General features: G+C 36.2%; 3 protein-coding genes across 4 annotated transcripts; 2 read left to right on the top strand and 1 right to left on the bottom strand.

The window, feature by feature from the left end:
• Positions 1–321: 321 nt before the first annotated feature.
• LOC145219076 (uncharacterized) lies at positions 322–10,825 on the bottom strand. 2 transcript variants are annotated; one of them, XM_080086446.1, is made up of 10 exons: positions 10,527–10,825; positions 6,615–6,699; positions 6,278–6,407; positions 5,844–6,037; positions 5,115–5,224; positions 4,531–4,789; positions 2,868–3,410; positions 1,524–1,686; positions 1,265–1,391; positions 322–842 (listed from the first exon to the last, which is right to left on the bottom strand). In XM_080086446.1, the coding sequence occupies exons 1-10, from the start codon at positions 10,679–10,681 to the stop codon at positions 656–658; spliced, it is 1,953 nt and encodes a 650-aa protein (XP_079942572.1). In that variant the 5' UTR covers positions 10,682–10,825; the 3' UTR covers positions 322–655. The 2 variants fall into 2 exon arrangements, with proteins under 2 accessions (XP_079942572.1, XP_079942573.1); XM_080086447.1 differs by having other exon boundaries at positions 4,531–4,786.
• A 2,615-nt stretch (positions 10,826–13,440) lies between these two features.
• LOC145218671 (ubiquitin-like modifier-activating enzyme 5) lies at positions 13,441–15,080 on the top strand. Its single transcript, XM_080086077.1, has one exon. The coding sequence runs from the start codon at positions 13,489–13,491 to the stop codon at positions 14,704–14,706; it is 1,218 nt and encodes a 405-aa protein (XP_079942203.1). The 5' UTR covers positions 13,441–13,488; the 3' UTR covers positions 14,707–15,080.
• LOC145218672 (mitochondrial glutathione transporter SLC25A40-like) lies at positions 15,052–19,026 on the top strand. The gene is made up of 10 exons (XM_080086078.1): positions 15,052–15,188; positions 15,550–15,719; positions 15,907–15,974; positions 16,081–16,208; positions 16,401–16,475; positions 16,695–16,793; positions 17,246–17,422; positions 17,808–17,888; positions 18,093–18,165; positions 18,234–19,026. Exons 1-10 carry the CDS (start codon positions 15,122–15,124, stop codon positions 18,304–18,306), a joined length of 1,011 nt encoding a protein of 336 aa, XP_079942204.1. The 5' UTR covers positions 15,052–15,121; the 3' UTR covers positions 18,307–19,026.
• Positions 19,027–20,964: the final 1,938 nt, after the last annotated feature.

Genomic DNA, 20,964 nt, shown 5'->3' with positions numbered 1-20,964 from the left:
AAGAGCTGAAAATTTTGTTGATATGTCACATATATGCTTTACACAGACTATAGGTATCTGCACGTAACTCAAAGTTGTAAGTCGAGTCGGGCGTTATAGGTTCGGGCTTGAGTTTCAACGAAACGGGTCGATTCGCTTCGCACTTTGCAACATTTAGGTCGTAGTTTTATGTGGCCCCTATAATCTGTTGTGGAATTTAATAAGCAATTTGACATATTTGGACTTTTTTAGAGAGCCCACTATAAACCATGACCCATCTATAAACTTTGACTAAACTGCATGACTAAAAGTCAAACCCTAAAGTTGAACATACACAAGCGGTATGAAAAAACGAGTTTATTAGAGGGAATAAAGAACAACACGAAAATATATATTGAAACACACAGTTGATTTGAATGTGGGGGACGTATTTGTTTTGTACACACAAATAAATAAATTTAAAAAAAAAAATCGCCGCACAAGAAAATAACAGCGTTTATTCAGGTTTGTGGCAAGGGTGTGCTAATAATGCAGTCGACATTAAAAAGCACGTCTTTGAAATCTTTTTGGGTTTTTTTCCTGTTCTTTTCAAACAAACAACTTTGCCCAACCATGACAAAAACATTCCAAAGCCCTTGCATTGTATTTCCAAAAAAAGGTCCTAACAAATGAAGTTTCACACAAAGTCATCGCCTCCCTCAGCGGCTGCAGCTTCAGTAAAGTCACCAATGTCGATGTTTTCGTTGTCGAACATGGAACTTAAATCTTCTGAGTTAAATGATTCTTGCTCAGAGGCGGATTCGGATTCGGACGATGATGAGTGTGTTTTGGTATCGGAACAACTGTCCACCTCAACTTCACCACTAAACGAAATAGAATGTTGTCAAAACTCAAAATATATCCTCGTAAGCGTTGCTTAATGGTTTCATGATGTTAACGTGTAATTTACAAATGGTCTCCAAAGATGAAAATGTTGATTTAATTTTAAACACTGTTAACAGTGTGCACAGATTCCGTGCGCTGGTAGTATGTAAACAATTGTATACTGCTTATCTAACACAAAACTCGGTAATGAGGTTTGTATTACAGACCCAAAAATATGTTTTGTATTTTGTCGGCGGTGGAAAAAAGATAAAAATATTTCAGTGCTGTTTGAGAGTTTTGAAACATTTTTTCAGATGTCAATAACTTGTACATTACATTTGCTGTAATACAATGCCTGTTGCCAGTTCTGCTTTAGAATAAAGGTTGTATGAACTAGTTTGGGTTGAAATCATAGACCCACTTTCGAGCTTGTATGTATCTTGCGTAACGATCAAGCAAGTAGTTGTCGTTGTATTTCACGTCCTTGTCCATTTTCTTCTTTTCTTGCGTCACAGAACGCGTCAAAGCCATTAGGGATACGCCACCACCTACGTCACACCACAAAGGAAACGTCACAATAAAGTTTATGACGCTTTGCTAATAGCTTATTGCAACGTTTTTTTTTCATGAATTATTTTTTCGATTTTACAAGTGTTAAAAGGGCAATTGTGTTCTCATACCGGAAAGATTTGTCTTCTTTCGTTCAAGTTGCATCTTTCGACAGAAACGCCACGAGAGGCTGACAATTTCGTGCCACGTAAGGGCGATGCAGACCACAGTGACCCCGAACATAAAATAAAGCAGGGTCGATTTTTCGCGAGGACGGGAAACAAAGCAGTCAACCTATTCAAAATATTTTTTGTAAGTAACAATCTTTTTTTTCTTTTGAAACGAAAACCGAAGAACTAAAACCTACTATTTCCAATCGTTTTCAAAGCAACCTAACTATTTTCGAATTTTTTGTTTCCTAAATAATTATATTAAACTGCCAATTAACAACGTGGCTTTAGTTAAACTTTTTCCTGTAAAACAAGATTAAAATTTCAGTACGTTGATTTGTAAGTAAAAAGAAATGACACAATTTCAACTATACAATGACAAGCGGTTTGAGTTGTACATTTATCTCATAACTTTTCACGCAACTATTCCAGTTATTTACATTGACTATTGACGTAGATTGTGCGAAAAATTAAAACCGAGTGTCCATGGCATTAAGTCAAATTGGGTTTAAAGAAAGTCTTACCCAAAATATGCATACCATCGGTGGATTAAATCCTTGATTAGTTTTCATACGGGCTTACGCATATTGCCTGTCAAATACATGCCCATGCAGACATCTCAGTGTCAGTCAACCACAAAGGCCAAATGATAACGCTCGGCCAAACACGCAATGTGATACAGCTATGTGCAAACGAAATGACATGCGGATAAACAAAGGGAAAATCACATAGGCAATCGATAGTGATTATTTTATATCGCCTTTTTGTTGTCTAACCCTTCTGCGTTTGTTTCAGAACAATAGTGACACGTTTCTGTGCGCTAATCCATTTTATGAAAGGTCAAATTTTGACTGACAGTTGATTTTGACCATGAGCTTAAAATACCTCATGTAAAAATATACATTGTGGGTTGAAACTATTACCGACACTGAATTTGTGTTGTTTCGAATATGACACACTGAACATAACCTAACACACGCTTTGCATGCGGATAGAAGTACATAGTTTAGTTCTTATTTATATGTTTAAAATTTGGAATGCCTTAAGCACGTGGTGGGATTCAGACAGTTTGCACCGGTTTTACGAACATGTCCTTGTATTCAATGGCGATCCAGCTGTTAACAATACGGTTTATGCCTGTTTGTCATTTCAAGTACTGCATTTATGGATCAGATTGTCATTTTGTTAGTAAATTAGCTTGTTGGTAAATTGCATGAATCCTACCATTGGCTCTAAGTAGTTGTTGTACTTTAGAATTGTCAAAATCTTGAACTTTGACCTAATTTAAATGACAACCATACTTACAGTATGCGGACAGGGCCATCTTTCGCATTGAAACTTCTCTGGCACCTTGAAGTCAAACATGAGATACTGCAGCACGAGAAACGCTGTCTCGAGCAATAATCTGATAACACACTGCACAAAATATCCCACCGCGATTCGATCCTCCAACCTTTTGATCACTGCCCGGGCTCTAACTGATCTATAGCAAGACGAGGTCCTGCTTGGCGCTGTTGTTCTTTTGGTTCTTGAGGAGCAAGCATCAATAGACCGTACCGGCCTTCCTACGTCATCGATGGCGTTATTGCGGAAGCCACATTCGGATTTGTGACGTAAGAGTTTGCTTTGCGACGTCATGAAGCGTGTTGATTGGGTGTGATTGGAAAAGCGTCGTTCATTGGTCGTCGCGGTACGGGGAGAAGACTTGATGATGTAAGGACATTGTAATGACGTTGGGCTTTCGGAAAACGCACTGTCCTTGTCAGATTTCGGCGTGGTTGCGCATGATGCCTTGGGTCGCATGTGAAAATCACCCCAAGTATGATCCGATCTTTTGTATATTTCGCTCTGACAAATGTTAAACAGATCGATTATAAACGCCAACAGTTAAGAAGTCAAACAAAGTAACTTAAAGTACCACTTTATGTGTTACTTCGCATTGCACTGAACATTTATATAAGCACCAATATAACACATTACTTTCACCGAAGCGTTTGACCTCTATGATCCTAAAATATTTTGGTACCAAAAAATTTCTAAAGGAGCAATTAAAAAAATGTAGCATTAAAATAAGAAATTAAATTACCAAAAAGCCTCCATTAGGCCACCTTTAGGACTTGCTTCACAAATACAGCAATTACGATTCGTATAAATTAAGTCGTTGCCGTTTCGTTTACAAATTCCGTTCTTACTGTTGATTGATCGAATCACACAACCTTTGACATTAACCTTTGACCCCACGTAGACACCACGTACAAAATTAACGACGTTCATTGATTTGATATTACTTAATCTATAGTTTCTAAAAAGTTTAACGGCATAAATAAGTTTTGGGTAAAAGTGTTAATATTTGCATTCTTATGGTTACGAGGTCTTGGTTTTACATTTTGTGTTTATTGTCAAGGTGTCGCAATTATATGGGTTATATTTAAAGGACGTTAGCTATTTTGTGCAAACTAATTAAAGGTGCCGGTAACTTCAATTAAAAGCCAATTAACAGTCATGTCAAATGATTGACGTTATATTGGCAATCGTTCCGATTTTCTGTGACTAATTGCCCGCGTTCAGCCTTTGGAAAATCGGGTAAGCTACCATACAAACCCAAGCGCTTTCTAGAGATAATCCCTCCATCAATGCGCTGTCTGTCACCGATCACATTGTGCAAATAGACTGAATAATCACCTTTCACATTATGTACATTGTTTTTTTTGTTTGAATACAGGATAAACCAAAATATCAATAAACCTTTACCAACCGTGAATTGTTAACCAAACCGTGAAATTATTTTTATTTGTTTTAATATTATTTGGTACAGCCACGTGATTGGCGGTCAAAGGTATGTGCAAACCATTCATTTTTCTGTAATAATTTAAACATCAGTTAAACCTTTATAATTGCTAAACAATATGTAACTAATTAATTTTGTTCCTTAACACTAAAACTATTACAAAAAACACATGTTACTTACAAAACTACATTCTTTTGCCACGGTATAACGTTGTTTTGTGACGTCATCGTGTGACGTCAAATCGCAAGATGACGCCGAAAGAGATCCGGTAAATTTTCTAAAACCGCGTTTATTTTTCGTATCTCCAGGAGTGAAACTGCCGTCGCTATGACGCCGAAGACGACGTTTCGGATTCATTCGGGATTCTTCGGAAGATGGAGAGAAACTCCAATGCGAATTATACCAAGATCTTGACTTCGGGGTGTATAGATCATCTCTACTGCATCATAAATAAAATGCAGATTGTACAACCGACGTAGGCCAAACTATGGCATAAAAAAATACTACCCAAAAACGCAACTAAACTAAAGCAATCAAAAAGTGTGGTTTTTAACCGCCGCAAAAATAAAACCCCATGGTTCAAACCCGACCCGAAAAGCCCGGCTTGGCTTATAACTGTGGCTTGGGAATAAATAAATATTAGAAAGGTTGTGTGTCTATTATGCCACTGGTTTAAATTTATATCAAACATGGGAGGTTATATGTACACTTATAAAGCGGAATAAAAAATTAAGAAAAAATTTCTTCTTATTTACGAAAAATACCTTGCTCTAATTCGAACATTGTCGTAGGTGGGTAAAACGGTTCCGATTGGAACTTCTTCATAATAGAACATGTTCTGCTGGTTGTGGTTGTTGTAGGCAGGTGGACTCTCCTGCAACAACACACCAGGTTGTTTAAATTGGTAAATCGTCTTATTCATATATGTATGTGTTGTATGTATAAACTGATTTGTTCTCTCATATCACTAATAAAGGCGGTAGCATTGCCGAAACCTTTTGAGGACTAAGTTAGGATATCAAATAGTTATGTACATTTAGGTCTCTTGTCCTTACGTGCTGGCGCCGATGCATAGTGGTTTGTTAAGTGTGGGCGCCTTAACGGTGAATATTAAACGGACATGGTGTCTTGTTAATTAGGGTAAGTGGTAAGTGCTTGAGTAGTTGAATTGTTGGAGGTGTGAAGGTGTATTGATCGCATAGGCGCTGATCTATTATAGGAGTCCCAAAGGTTATTGTCTATCTAGCATACAAGCACTTTACCGAAGAGCATTGATGTTGTTAGCAATGGCGAGTGTATAAATTTTGAAGGGTATTATGCGCTAAAAGGCCCTACCAAGCAGGTTAACTAGGGCTAAAGCGCCATACAATAAACGAAATATCTGTGTTTCGTAACTCTTCTAGGTCTTAACTGTTTTTGTTTTTTTCATGTAAAAATATAGATAAAAAATTGTTGTGTTCAAAACATTGAATTTGAACTAAAACACAACTCACATCATCAGAGTCGCCAATTACACGCGGATAATTTCCGAAACTTATAACCTCGGCCATGTGGCCACACAACTGTCTCCGTGTGCAATGCTCGTAAGCGTTGACGTAGGTTGGCTGCTTCGATTGTGACATAAAGGCGTCACTACAAGGAAGCTTCGAGAAACTAGAGGGATTTTGTTTTGATGGAAAAGAGGATTCTAAAAAAAACATTGGATAAACGGAATAAGCGTTTTACAAATTCCCAAATACACAAAAACTGTATGACTAAAAAGGCATTGGAGGCAGAACACACTTGTAAATAGTAAGATTTCATATGCATAAAAATATGCAGCTATTTAAACAATATAAATCTTGTCACAAATAGTCTGCAAAAAATGGTTGGTAAAAGCAAACAGTTGCAATTGCAGATATTCATATTTTAGGTAAATTATGTATACCTCTTTTCTTTCCTTTAAATGCGGCAACTTCAATATGTCTTGCGCTGAGTCGAAATATATTAGGAAGTTTTGAAACAATATGGAGAGCGTAAACAATGAATATCATTGATGGAGTTGCAACAATAATCACCTAAACAAAATTAAAATACACCGTTGTTTGGTCGAACTGGATTTTTATGTTACAAATACTTGATGTAGGCTATTTGATCTTTAAGAACTAGAATTTTTTTAAGCAACAAATAAAATACTTTTCCTGTGTTAGAATACCGATGCAATGTAAATGTTATATTTACAAAGTTTTGTATCATTGTGACACTTTTAAAGATTAAGGTTTTACCTGAAAACCCCAGAAACGGACATGAGAAATTGGCGAGAAGTCATTGAAACAAACATTTTCGCATCCTGGTTGTTTAGTGTTACACCTGAACAAAATACAAGTTTGTAAACAAATCTTCTATTCGAATAAGATTAACATGTTATTTGTAGTTTTACGTTTTTTAAATGTAAGACTTGCTTTGAATGCTGCAAAATTGTGCCATAAGTGGAAAAACAGACTACAGAAGTAAGAAGTGTACTTGTAATGTAAAGAAAATGTTAACAATACAGCCCGATTTAACCTTTTGACAGATTTGCTAGAATTGTCTTGGTATGTATAGGCAGCTGTCAAATTAGATTTTAAAAGCTGTTTCATGGCCACGTTTTCTCTCAGTATTAGTTCCATGATCGTCGTATAGAAAACGAATTAAAGATTTATGCAAACATTGATTATATTTGAGTGGGAACCTTTGTATAACAAATGCATATGGGTCAGTTTGGCGTCCCTGGTGTATTCTGTCGCGCCATTCCAATTTGAGTTAACGAATCAATATGGAATAATGATGATGACAAATGAACGAACAAACTGAATCAGTCCGCGACATTTCTGACAAGGACATGTAAATTCTACAACTTATTTATAACCAACCGTGTTGAACTAATATACGCACTCACTTGTTCTGTCCCTTCAGAAGTCTAATCTAACATATAGAGCAAAAATTAAAAAAGCAAGTATTTCTTATGCTGCCTATGTTTTCAAAGCTAGAATTTAAATTTTGTCACATTAGGGCCACAATACATTTTTTTTAATTGAAATACGTTTTGATTTTCGTGTCTTTTACATTAAGCTGCCAAAAAGAGAAAGCAAAACAATATTAGGAATGCAATGTGGAATGGCAGGACGCGGGACGTAAAATGGCTTGATCAACTTCGACTTGAAAACATAATTTGTCGCGCAGCTTTATATGTGGCTGTAATAAACGCTTCAGTGGCTTTTGACAAAGGTCTGATCCGTTCCTAACACGTTGTGAAATACGATTTACGTCAGGATTTTTATCATTGTAGGTTTGTAAGCTAAAATAACATGGCACAAAGAATAGACTGTTGTTTGAACAATCATTACAGTTTCAGAAACACAATGTATGAACATTTTAAGCTTAAAGTGTGGTTATGTTTTTTTTTGGCTTTATGGTTTAATATTGAAAGTATAAATGACCCTTAATGAAGATCTGACATATATTTTCCAGTTGCATTATTTGGTTCAAGTAAAAACTCAATATTTAGGCGTGCATAGGAGTTGTCGCTAATTTAACGAATATTTACGTTGTGCTAAAAAGCGGTAGTCGCCTATAACAATTCGAGCAAAAAAATCCAAATTTTTAACAATACAAAGCAACACTGGTCCAACAAATTTTGTCGCCATTTAACGAGCGGTTAAAGCCATTTGCTTAAGCGTGACTTTTTAGCTTACGCCGTCGTAAGAGCCAAAGAACTTTTAATTTACGGCATTCTGACCATTTGCATAATTCATGGCTAGGATCAGTGAGTTTTATATCGCACACACAAACTGACAGATGTCTTGCGGTAAAACGTTAAGTTGTCTCCAGGTTAGGCTACTGCCATTTAAAGACGCGTTTTCCTTAAAATAAACACTTTAATATGACTTTTTACGTGTAGCTGATCAACTATATCTTGATGTGGTAATAGTCACAAGGCTTTCACAGCTTGTGGTCGAAATTGATGACAACAAGTACTGAAATTTTACTCATGAAATTTCGCTTTCGTATAATGCCATTGACATCTTGTAATATAAAGCAAATACCAACTTTGAAAAATAAAGATATAATTTGTGCTGTAAATCAGGTTTATAATTTAAATTATCAAAAATATGACAGCAGCTATGGAAAAGTATATTCTGGTTCAAGTAAACATGATTTAACAAATGACTTCATACCAAGCAAAGACTTTGGGATGCAACAATTGAATTGAAAACGTCTGAAGAGCGTTTGGGATACGTTACAAATGTGTGGCATTTTCGCTCATCAATAATAAAAACTTCAGGCGCTCAAGTGCGTGAACAGCAAACGTTCCTGAAACGTAACGCTCCTAAATTTATGCCCGTTGTAGTTACACGTGTTTCCCTTCGTTGATATTTTGGTGTGAAAGTCGGACTATTATTGTTCCTGTTTTGCCTAAACCGCTTTCAAGAGCGAAGGAAAATACGTAAAAACATTAACAAACAAACAAAATATTTTTTGGCTAGTTGCAACCCACTTTAGTGTAGTTAGTAGATCATTCTCACACATGAAATCAAAGGAGTTGCATCATATCTAATTTGTGCCTGACGGCAATAGTTTACATATCATTAAACCTTATTTTGCCAACATAACCATCTTAGAATTTTTGTTTCAAAAACGCACGAAAATGGCATAAGCATCTATTCTAGAAAGTTAGCGTGGGGATTTACTCAATTGAAGCGGCTTATCATGATGCAAACTTTCCTATATTTTAATTGAGTTTTAAAGCTTTTAGCGCCAACACGGTAAATAATCCAGTTCTGAGTCATACGTACCAGAGGTGATGGGGATTTTTGTGGTCAATACCGGTTACGCAATTGTGTGTTGCAATGATCAGACGTTCAGGACAGGTGCATCAACGTAATAAGGAAGCATATTTAAAGAATGCTTGTTAATTCCAAAACAATGGTTACCTTATAATATTTTGGCTTTATTACCCTCTACTGAGAAATACATTGAATATACGTAACCACATTGCACGCATGCCAACGGTGGTCAAACTATAATTTAACGCAAACGGTACAGCGATGTACAAAAACAGCGCACCACAAGCCTTGTTTCAAATTGAGTTAAAAATTGACTTAGGTATGTTTCGAACAGTGAGGAACGCCGACGTTGTGAGGCAAATTATTCGCGTTGTCGAAAACCCTGAAGGGATATCTCCAGCATCGCTTCGCCTTTATCCAATGAATTATAAATGCTCGCTATTACGGCATGTTTACATACTAGCCAAAGCAGTTTAGATGTCTTGCGCCTTTTCGAGTCAATTTGTTGCGAATGTTTCGAATGCGTCGCTCATTTCTGACGTACAGTAAACCTCGGATCCTCCCCTAATTCGGACAAAACTCGAGGTACAAATGATTTGTAACGTAGTAAGACTTGAACTAATCGACATAGGTTAATCCAGATCTTCGCCTATTCCTGACATTTTTTAGTCCAAACGGGTACGGACTAAACGAGGTTTACTGTACGTTTTAAAACCTATTAGTATCACCGGCAGAGCTGTGGTTTGGCATTTTATGGTTGGTAATTTATGCTTTTCTTATTACTTAAACAATAAAACGATATTAGTAAAATTTTCTCCACGAAAAATACGTCCTGGCCATATTATATATGAAAAACTTCTGTAAATCCGTAGTTTAGGCGAAGTCTAACTAAGGAATGGCAATTCGAGACGAAAATGCCAATTGTTTGATTGACCTGTCACTAATGATGACCTAATTATATTACGAGTCACTTTGGCGCGGCGTTTTAACAGACCACAATTTATTCCTCGAAAAGAATTGCACCGATCAAGAGAGAATAGACGTCGCAAAACGATTTATTTAAATTTCGTTAAATCTTTTGTTGTTCAAAACCTGGAAGCAAGTTTTAAACCAATATTTCTTAAGTTACAAATTTGCAGAAAACTTCCAATTCCTAAGAGATGAACAAAAAAACTTGGCCGATATAACTTTCTGTTAAGGCCGTCAACGGTAGTGTCAACTGAACAATAAAACATTTGTCGTAATTGTAACCAAGCACCAAGTACTTTATGCAAAAGGCGCTTTCACTCTTGTAATGACCGCCTGATTATAAAACTAGAAATAGAATCAATAGTCTTATAGTAACGTCGGCAATGGGCCAATAACACTTACTTGAAAGCAGCCTGTTCGTCAGCATAAACTGAGTCTGCCATACGAGTGATGGCGATTATTCTAAAGACGAAAAGCAAAGTAATCCAAACTTTTCCAACGAAGGTTGACTGCTTTGACACTTCGTCCAGAAGTCTTTCTAATAGATGCCATGACATTGTGAAGTAGGAAATGCAAATTCGATACGATTTTGAATCAACACTTGCAACATTACTCCAAACAGTGCATTGGGTTCAAGGCAGTTCTGTAGTGGTATTTGACATCATACAATCAACCACCACGTATGTAAATGATCTAAACATAACAAATCGACAAATTCAGCAACATCGTAAAATTAGGCAATGATGTCTGATGCAGCTCATTTCCGGGAGTACCTCAAGGACTTTCGTATGATCGGCTTTAGCTACATCAGCGGTTCTCGCCCCCTTATCTCTAATTTACCCTGTGGTACACCTCGAGGAAAAATACTCTTGAGCTTTCTGAACACGCTTATTACGAATATATAAAACTTAAGCTTTTGTGCCTCGAAACCATATGAAATGTGCCTACTGTTATGAGCTCCAACTTGGAGGTGCACAACCTGCAAACGTACGGCCGCGGAGACATATTTACTTGGCCGTGAACTTGTGTATTGAAATATATGTACCGGAGGCCGTGATTTGAGTAAAAAATGGTGATGTCCTAAACAGTTTAGATTGCTTCCTAAATCGGGCAACTAAATTAATGAACATAGTAAGAACTCAATCTGGACTTTCACTTATCAGTAGATAATCATAATTCTCTACATCAGTAATGTATAAACGAAAAACATTAAGACACTTCGCTGCCGTTGGGAACATGAGGTCCTGCGAAGTGGTCGTCATAGCTAAAAGATTGTGCTCTGCTTTAACTAAACATAATATATAAAGCGAATAAAAAATACAGTCAGTTTCGTAAAGCACAACACTGTTTACACTAAACCTCTGTAAAAGGACTAAAAAGGCGGTATTTTCTAAGTTGCGATAAGCTATATATGCCTGTTCTCATGCAACAAAGCACGAAGTTACCTCATCACGCCTTTGTGAGGCGTTTAAACTAATCCCCAATCTTTCAAGCCGGTGGAAAAGGGAAATAACATGCACACAACATTTATCTTTCGCGGAGCCGAGACAAGGGAATTGTTTCGATCTTTCCTCACCTCCCAGTACGCGATTTTGCTGACTAAGACGATCAATCGGCAAAGCTATTTGCTAATTGTTGCCTTGTGCCAGTCACGCACATCACACACTACGCGTTCGCCGCCTTGACTTGTCTGCAATGCATACTTCTTACCTGTTGTCTGCCAGTCTTTTTTCAAAGCTCTGTTGAGAGAGCAACCCAAGAAAAGAAAAAGGCGAGACGCAAGTTGACGCCAAGAGCACGTCGAAATGCCAGCGTCGCACTGGTGAAGGGGTATAGAGCATCAATATCAGGTCAAGATATCCACCTTTATTTTGCCCTGTGTCGTTTAAAACAAGTGTGAAGTTGAAAAAATAGATTTTTTTGTTTGCAAATTTTTACGCTTTTTTTCTTAAACTCAGACAGTGTTGTAACTGTGTCCATTGGTGCAAAAAACAAACAGTAATTCGACTTAATATAGCCATGGATATAGTGTGTAATGAAGAATTCTTGCCACTTTTGGCGTTGAAACGCTAAAGTGAACAAAACTAATGCGCTGATACAGCAAATCCATTGTAAGGTTCTTACCATCGTAGGCTACTCTAGATCAGGGTTCGGAAACCTTTTTTGCACAGCGGACCGGTTTGAAACTTAAATTTTCATCACGGACCGGCCTTTAAAAACCACAAATGTTCAACACTGAAAACTAATTACAGTTATTACAACTTTGATTCAATGTGAACCTTGAGAAAGTTTTCTGCGGCCTGGTAACGAATCCCTCGTGGACTGGCACCGGGCCGCAGCCCGGTGGTTGCCGACCACTGCCCTAAATGGTAATTGTTTTTACTTGTGATGAGTTAGACCGAAATTCATATTTTGTGTTTAATTGTTTGTTCACATATTGGATTCGGGCATATTGTTAAATACTAAACGATTGCAGCGAAACGATTACTAATCGCCTTCTGTCATTGTGACGAGGGCGATGATTTATAATGGAAAAATAGCGAATGAAAAATAAAATAGCTTACTTACATTCGTTGTTTTCCACATTTGCGTTGGGCATTAGCAGGCTTGCTGTATAAGCTATGGTTCATATTTACACTTTTAATGATGTTTTGCATGAAACGACGTGGTTCTTGCGCACTTGGTTGAAGATTCTTCACACTATTTTCTTACTTCTTCCAAAATACAATCAACGTTTAAAGTTTAAACGAATCGACAGTGCCCTGTAGTGGATGAATATAAAACATTGTTCATCCTGAGTTGGCTTACACATTTATTTCAATACCTTTCACTAGTTTCTGTTGTTAAAATAATTGAGCAAATTTGGCCATTTCAGGAAAGTTTTTTCGTTTCACCTCATTTCATCATTATCAGAATATCATAAAAAAGATCCTAAAAAAACACGTGATTAGGGGATTTCCCGTTTGTTTTTCCAGATCAGAAGGCATTCTTTTTACACAAAAATGTTTTGACATTTTTCTGGTAGCAGTGACAAAAATTGGATTATCTAATTTCATATTTGTACAAATTCTGTAAAAGTTAAAGATCTTTGTATCTTTTAACACAAAAAATAACTTTAATATCGCAACCTAAATGCCGTGCGGCTTAGGATAATGTTATTATCGTAACCTACTTTAGTTGCCAGTCTCTCATATTGCGGCGTGTGCAAGTTGTGCTTTGTAGGGTGACTTTGCAAAACAAAAATTCGTGCTACATCAGCGTTCAGATGAATAAAATGTGACATGCGGCGTAATAGTGACATGTCTTCGTTTTTAGTCCACTTTAATTTTGTTTGCTTTCAGAGAATTTTAAAAATAAGTTTACAATGACTACTGATACTGAACAACTTGAGAAAAAAATTGCTGCTTTAGAGCAGGAAAATGCGGTGCTACGAAATGCTGTTGAAACGAGTGCGAAATCAACTATTAGAGCAAAAATTGAGACTATGAGCTCTGAAGTTGTTGACTCAAATCCGTATAGTAGACTCATGGCATTGAAAAGAATGGGAATTGTGGATAATTATGAGTCGATCAGGGAATACACTGTAGCAGTTGTTGGTATTGGTGGGGTTGGAAGTGTCACTGCAGAAATGCTTACAAGATGTGGAATTGGAAAGCTGATTTTGTTTGACTATGATAAGGTTGAACTTGCTAATATGAATCGTCTGTTTTTTCAGCCACACCAGGCTGGACTAAGTAAAGTTCAGGCAGCAGAGTTTACATTGAGAAATATTAACCCAGATGTGGAGTTTGAAGTGCACAATTACAATATCACGACAATTGATAATTTCCAACACTTTATGGACAGAATACGTCTTGGTGGAAAGAAAGAATCCCAGCCTGTTGATTTGGTTCTGAGTTGTGTCGACAACTTTGAAGCTAGGATGGCAATTAACACTGCATGTAATGAATTGCAGCAAGTCTGGTTTGAATCTGGGGTGAGTGAAAATGCAGTGTCTGGCCATATTCAACTTATTAGTCCTGGGGAGACTGCATGTTTTGCTTGTGCACCTCCGTTAGTTGTAGCAACACACACGGATGAAAAGACACTGAAACGAGAAGGTGTTTGTGCAGCCAGTTTACCAACTACAATGGGTGTTGTTGCTGGCCTGCTTGTTCAGAACACACTAAAGTACTTGCTTAAGTTTGGTTCAGTTTCAAAATATCTTGCTTATAATGCTTTATTGGATTTTTTCCCAACTATGGAAATGAAACCGAACTCTGATTGTGATGATAAAGCTTGCAAAAAATGCCAAGTAAAATGGCAGGAAAAGGTAAAGCTCTTAGCCAAAGAACCATCTAAAAAAGAAGTGGTTCAAGAGGTGGCACCATCTTTAGAAAATGAATGGGGAATTGAACTTGTCTCAGAAACAACTGCTGAGGACTTGAAAGAAGATGAAAGATCAATTCCAAACTTAAGTGAAGGGTTAAAAATGGCCTACACTGTTCCAGCTAAAAACAATGATGAAAATTCAGTAACTGTTGATGCTAGTTCAAATGGTGCTTCTTTAGACGATTTAATGGCTCAAATGAAAACGTTATAATTTAGTTTGTCATATTTAAGTTGTGCTGTGTCTGTATTTGAAAATCACAAGAGAACTGTATAAACGTATTGTGGTACAATTGTGTGGGACTGTTGGATTTTGGGTATATCTGCCATTCTTTTTTGTTGGCTAGTGTTGTTTGTACACTGTTGTTTCCACATATGTGTACAATATGGAACAGGAAGAACTGGGGGTGAAACAGGAAGGAACAATTGTGTTTTTGAATATGCTGTTTTTTGTGCAGAAAACGTTATTGCTTAGGTGGTGTGCAATGTTTTCTTTTATGTTGTGGTATATATATAATTAAGTATCATGTGATTTTTTGTGAACTTTGTTGCAGATATTTTTGACATAGACCTGTTACCTTTTTTACAGAGGAAAGTTTTAAGCTTTGAGAAAATGTAAAAGGGTAAAAATGGAAATAACTCCAACCCAACAAATTATATCCTCTTGTTCTGGAGCAATTTTAACATCCCTTGTAGGTAAGTTTAAATTCAGTAATTTTAAAATTGTATTTGAAATTTAATGTTTACCCCTTAGTTCATAAATTTAACTAGAATGACCTTACTTTGTTTCTGCAGTATATACAAATATTTTATCATAATTACAAGTTATATATAGCATACAATTTGGAAACCTTTAACAATAAATATATATATATATACAACTGGAATACATGTCTGATATTTTTTATACAATGGGTAATAGAAACAGTGTTTTGTACTAATGTTTGACAGCAGAGATTCCCTTTTATCATACACTGCTTATCTATTGTGTCATTTTTATATGTGTATTTAAATCTACTTTTCAAGTTTGGTAAAGACTTTTTTTTGTTTATTTTAGTTACTCCTCTTGATGTAATAAAGATACGACTTCAAGCGCAGAAAACACAAAGCAAGTGTTTCTTGTACTGCAATGGATTAATGGACCACATGTGCTACTGTGTAAATGGCAACAGTGTTAGCAGTAACGTGAAGTGGTATAAAAGACCCGGCCAATTTAATGGAACTTTTGTAAGTTTTTTTTAACATTAAAATGTATAATGTACCTCTTATACGAATTGCTTATCCAATATTGTAGATTATTATGTACATGTTGTAAGGCAACTAGCATGTTTTTTTGCTAATCAGATGTATATATAATAATATGCTAGAATCATATGCTAATATATGTATATAGCCTGTTATTGTTTTGTTTCAGCATGCTATGGTGAAAATTGCACAAAATGAAGGAATGGCTTCTTTGTGGAGTGGGTTATCTCCAACTTTGTAAGATATTTACAACTATTTAATGTGGTGGAGCAAAAATTACAAATTTGAAATGTGTTATTTTTGACTTTTTGTTTCACTTTTTCCATATTTTGATTTTTTGCAGGGTAATGGCCATTCCTGCAACTGTCATGTACTTTACTTCTTACGACAACTTGCGCATGTACTTCACAAACAAGTTTGCACCTTCAAAGCAACAATTTGCTCCAATAATAGCAGGAGCCCTTGCTAGAAGTCAGTACAAATATTGATCCTAATTTATGTTGGTGTAATTCTGATGTCTAACAAATAACAATGTGTTTTGTACAACATTTAATTTCCATACAATTAATTAAATACCACTTAGCCTGGGAGAAATGTTCATCAAAACTACAGGTATCAATTTGTATGCAAACAATTTTATTTTTAGTTTTTTTTGCATTTTAGGTAGTACAAGCACTTTTATATCCCCTCTTGAGCTTATTAGAACAAAGATGCAATCTCAGAAGCTTAGCCACAAAGGTATGCATTATGCATATGTCATTAATTAGCTGACAAATTCATCACACACTTAAATCAGTCTGTGTATTTATTATTGCAAAACCTTTCGGAAATCGATTTCGGCCAAATATACAGCATCGTCAGTCCTTATTCAAATAGAATCCGACGATTTCTGTGTTAGTACATCGTAATGCATATGTGTGATATTTTATTTGTATGTACAATAACCATACATTACAGAAATTGTTGCTGCTGTACAGAATTCTATAAAAGCAAATGGATACAGATCATTATGGATCGGGTTAGGTCCTACAATGTTAAGAGATATTCCCTTTTCAAGTAAGTTTAGATAAAGAAATGGGACGAAACCTGTAGTATTCCAGTACCCGGTGTGAGTTAACACTCGGCCGTTCCACTACAAATATTAAACAAGCTCAACATAAAAAATTAGTGGAATGTTAAAGAGTAGTAAGTATTAGGTTGTCTGTGGCAAGTAACCAACATAGTATTGCCTTATGTTTTGAAAAGCACTTATCGAAGAATGGAGTAACAACCTCCACAACTTTGTTTAACTGGAAAATGATTGCAGTAAAGTCATCTGTGTCATTTTCCATTTGCATTTTATATACATAGTAAAACATTTTTTTGAGTTAAATTTATTTTGCCAAGTGAAACAAATCGTAGCAGCGTAATTGAATTAATAATAAGTTGATGATACTGCAGCTACACTGTAAGAAAAGCATTTTAAGGAAGAGTATGGGCTATTTAATATAATCATAATTTTTTGTCAGTGTTGTATTGGTATCTCTACGAGAGGTTCAAATCAATGGTTGATATCTCATCTGTGTTCGGAAGATCATTCGTGTGTGGCTTTTCAGCTGGCACAATTGCTGCAATTGCCACCTTACCTCTAGATGTGGTCAAAACTAGAAGGCAAATTACACTGGGTGAACTTGAAATGATGGGAGGTATGATCTTTTGGAAATGAAGTAATTGCCTTAGATTTCTAGATTTGCAAAAGAAAATGTTTATATTTTTTGTAAAAATATGATAAAATTTGTGTCATTTATAAAGTATAAAGTGACAAATTAATCTTACAATTTTGCAACATTTTTTTGCCTGAGAGCTTAACGTAATCTCTGGTTAATGCATTTTGTGTACTGTATGAGCTTGTTAAAGATGACTAAAAATTGTTTAAACAACTATTTGAGGGTCCTGGCTTGTTTACTTTTCGAAGCAAGCTAAGGTATGTAGAAATGTTAATTGGTATAAAATTTGTTTGTAGGAAATAAAACCACACAGTATGAAAGTACTGGACTACAGTATTACAAAATGAGTGTGTTTGATTTATAGTTGCAGCCAATGGAAGAACAAAAACATGGAATGTTATGAAACAGATTGTGCAAGAAAGTGGATATCGTGGTTTATTTGTCGGTTAGTTTCGAAAAAAACAAACTTAATTTGACCTAGTTGCATCAGTCAGTGGTTCCTTTTATTTTTACATGGTGGAAGTAGCAAGTGCTGTAAACTCTTAAATAAAACTTATTTAGTTACCGACTTCTATTGTGTTTGGCTAAACAGAACACTACTTTCACCCCATTGTACCTTCCGATTTTAACAATCTTGTTAAATTTGCAGGAATTTTGCCACGATGTGCGAAAGTAGCACCGGGATGTGCAATTATGATTGGTTCCTATGAACTGGGCAAAAGGTATTTTTGTATTCTTATGTAGCACAAAACAATTTAAACAGTAAAACATTTTTTCCATTATTTTGCAGCTTTTTTAGGGCACGCAATGAATCTTCTTTAAATGACAAAACAAAACCTTTTTTAAGCTCCAAAGATTTATGACACAAGGACAGGAAGGTTTTTTTTAACTGACAGGGATTTAAATTATCTTAAATTAAGTATTTTTGTTCATATGTTTTAATTATATAAACTCGAGCAAAGTATGAACTTTTGAGTTTTTTATTGTAAGTGTAAACTTTTTTTGCCAAGAATCTGTCAAATCATTTTCAAAATCCGAACCCTGTTAGCATGTGACATTGTGGTTACTATGCATTTGATTAATTTGTGGGGCTGCTTTTGGTCAGTGTCAATTTGTTTTCTTTACGAAGAATTGTTTACAGTGTTCTTTGTGTATTTCCTCTGCCAAATTAACAATAATGTTGCAAAAAAAACACATATTAACTTGGAACTTACTGGGATGTTCTTCAACTTTTTTCCTGTTGGAAATATGGTACAACTGCTGTTAAGTTTATTGTCTTGCGTTCAAGCCTTTACAATTGCTTAAAAAATAACGCGTTGTGTTGTTTTTGCATTCAGGGGTATAAATAAATAGCATTAATTCTAAATAGCTAAGATAAATAGTTCGCCTCTTGGAACCCCACAAGATTTTGTTTGGTCTTGCCGTATGCGAATGCTTGGGAGACCGGCGTGGTTTGGCCTTCAATGGGACTTGCCTACTATAATTCTAAATAGGTCATTTATTTAAATCAGCACAGTATACCGAAATTGCTATAAATTTTCCCCAATAAAAGGGTAAATGTACTTACGAGATGGCTGGCAAAATGGGCGCACATTTTTCGAAAACGTGCAAGTACTGGTAAAATTTGTTTTGTTGAATTTTTAATAAAGGAACAATTTTTCCGTAAAATGGAACTATTTGAATAAAAAGGCGGTATTTTTAAAAATGTGCGTACCTTTTGACACCTGCACAATTTATGTGAGTAAAACGCTCTATATACCGTTTAAAGATTATCAGCGCGATTTTTCGCACAGTAGCACCGTCTTGTAAATGCAATTAGCGTGAAACTTTCATCGCTAGAAATTGTGATTATAAAGTGCTTATCCCTTATTTCATTTTTTCACGGCGTTTAAACCCAGTACACACAAAAGTACAAATCCCGTTTGGATACGTGTTTGTTTATTTAGAAATAGCACCCGAATTAACCGTAGTGAGATTTGACTTCAATTACTAAACCGAAATTGAGTATTTCGCTTGGTGAAAGAACACACAGTTACCCTACTACTACACAATCAACAAGAGTGAAATAGCTGCACAAATTGAAACGTTATGGAGCGCATATTAGCTGGCACAATTGGTGGATCATGACTAAACGCGCTGCAGCTACACTGTGTTATAAAGTGTTACAACATGTATGTGGTAAAAGCTCAGCAGAGAATTTGGCGCTTTGTGAGTAAAACACGACTGGGGAAAAACGTTGGTGGGACCAGTCGAGAGTGCCCTAAAAACTAACCATCCGTGTTAGAAAAGAGGATGGGGTTCGACAGAAGAAAAAAATGCCAGGTAGTTTCAAAGCGAGAAAATATCAGTGTCGAAGTGCATTTCAAACCACAAAACAAATAAATCGACCTAAAAAGGAATATGGTTTGTATATTCCAGACCAGTGGTTCTCAACCTTCCGTGGATCCCTAAAAGTAACTTTTGGACCTCGTGCCCCCCTTCAAGTAACCCTGTAGGGCCTGTGCCCCCCTTCAAGTAACCCTGTAGGGCCTGTGCCCCCCTTAAAAATGTAAATGGCGATCTCATGTTGGAATTCGGAAATTTTCGACTTTAAACAGGTCGAATAGAATAAACAAGAATCCGTAATCGTAAAAACCTCAATATAGACAAATAGTATGTGAAATAGTCAAATAAATTAGGGAATAAAGTTAAAAAGGAAATGGATTTTAGTGGGTGTTTCTGGTGAATCTACAACCGGTGCCCCCCCGAACACAGCTCGTGGCCCCCCTCGAGGGGCATGGTTCCTGGTTGAGAACCACTGTTCCAGACATTAAAAGCCACTACAAAAAATCAGTATATCCACTTTCACATCAGTAGTATATTTCGTAAAACTCTAAATAAAGCGCTACAGGGTAGTTTTACCACAGGGGGTCCTTACGGAGCACATGTCACGGCTTAGCGCAATTATGCACAAGCAAAAACTATCATCTGCCGAGGTGTTGTATGTAAGATCATTATTTAACTTAATTAGTGGCAATTAGCACATGAACAAAGCGTTGAAATTGCGTTTGAAAAGTATGTTTGATAACAAACATGCAGCTTTAATGAAGGCGCGCCAAACATATGTGGTTTTAAGCGCCCAAACACGTTTGTAGTATTTCATACAGTGTGACCGCCTTATTGGAAATAGAATGCTATTGAAGGGCTGTCTGACATTTTTTCCTGTGCACTTTTAACCTCACTATAACATTGTGTTGACTAACAAAAAATGATTCATTTTAGATTTGTGCTTTGTGTGACGTCATCATTTGAATCTAGAGTAAATCAACCAGATAATTTCAGCAATACAAAATAATTCGGGTAATTTTGTCCATTGAACGGGGGCGGCGTCCCTTCGATATTTCGCCTTCGACGTTTTAATGCGGTCACAATTGGCTGTCTAGTGACGTCACAATTGCTCCAAGGCTTCGGCGATAAATTGAAAATGTCAGGCGCGAACACAGATAAGCAAAAATATCCTATGCAATGGCATGGTAAAAATC

This window comes from Phallusia mammillata, chromosome 3 (assembly GCF_965637545.1).
Source record: "Phallusia mammillata chromosome 3, kaPhaMamm4.hap1.1, whole genome shotgun sequence".
Classification (NCBI taxonomy): Eukaryota; Metazoa; Chordata; class Ascidiacea; order Phlebobranchia; family Ascidiidae; genus Phallusia; species Phallusia mammillata.
This window is presented reverse-complemented; position numbering and strand designations above follow the sequence as displayed.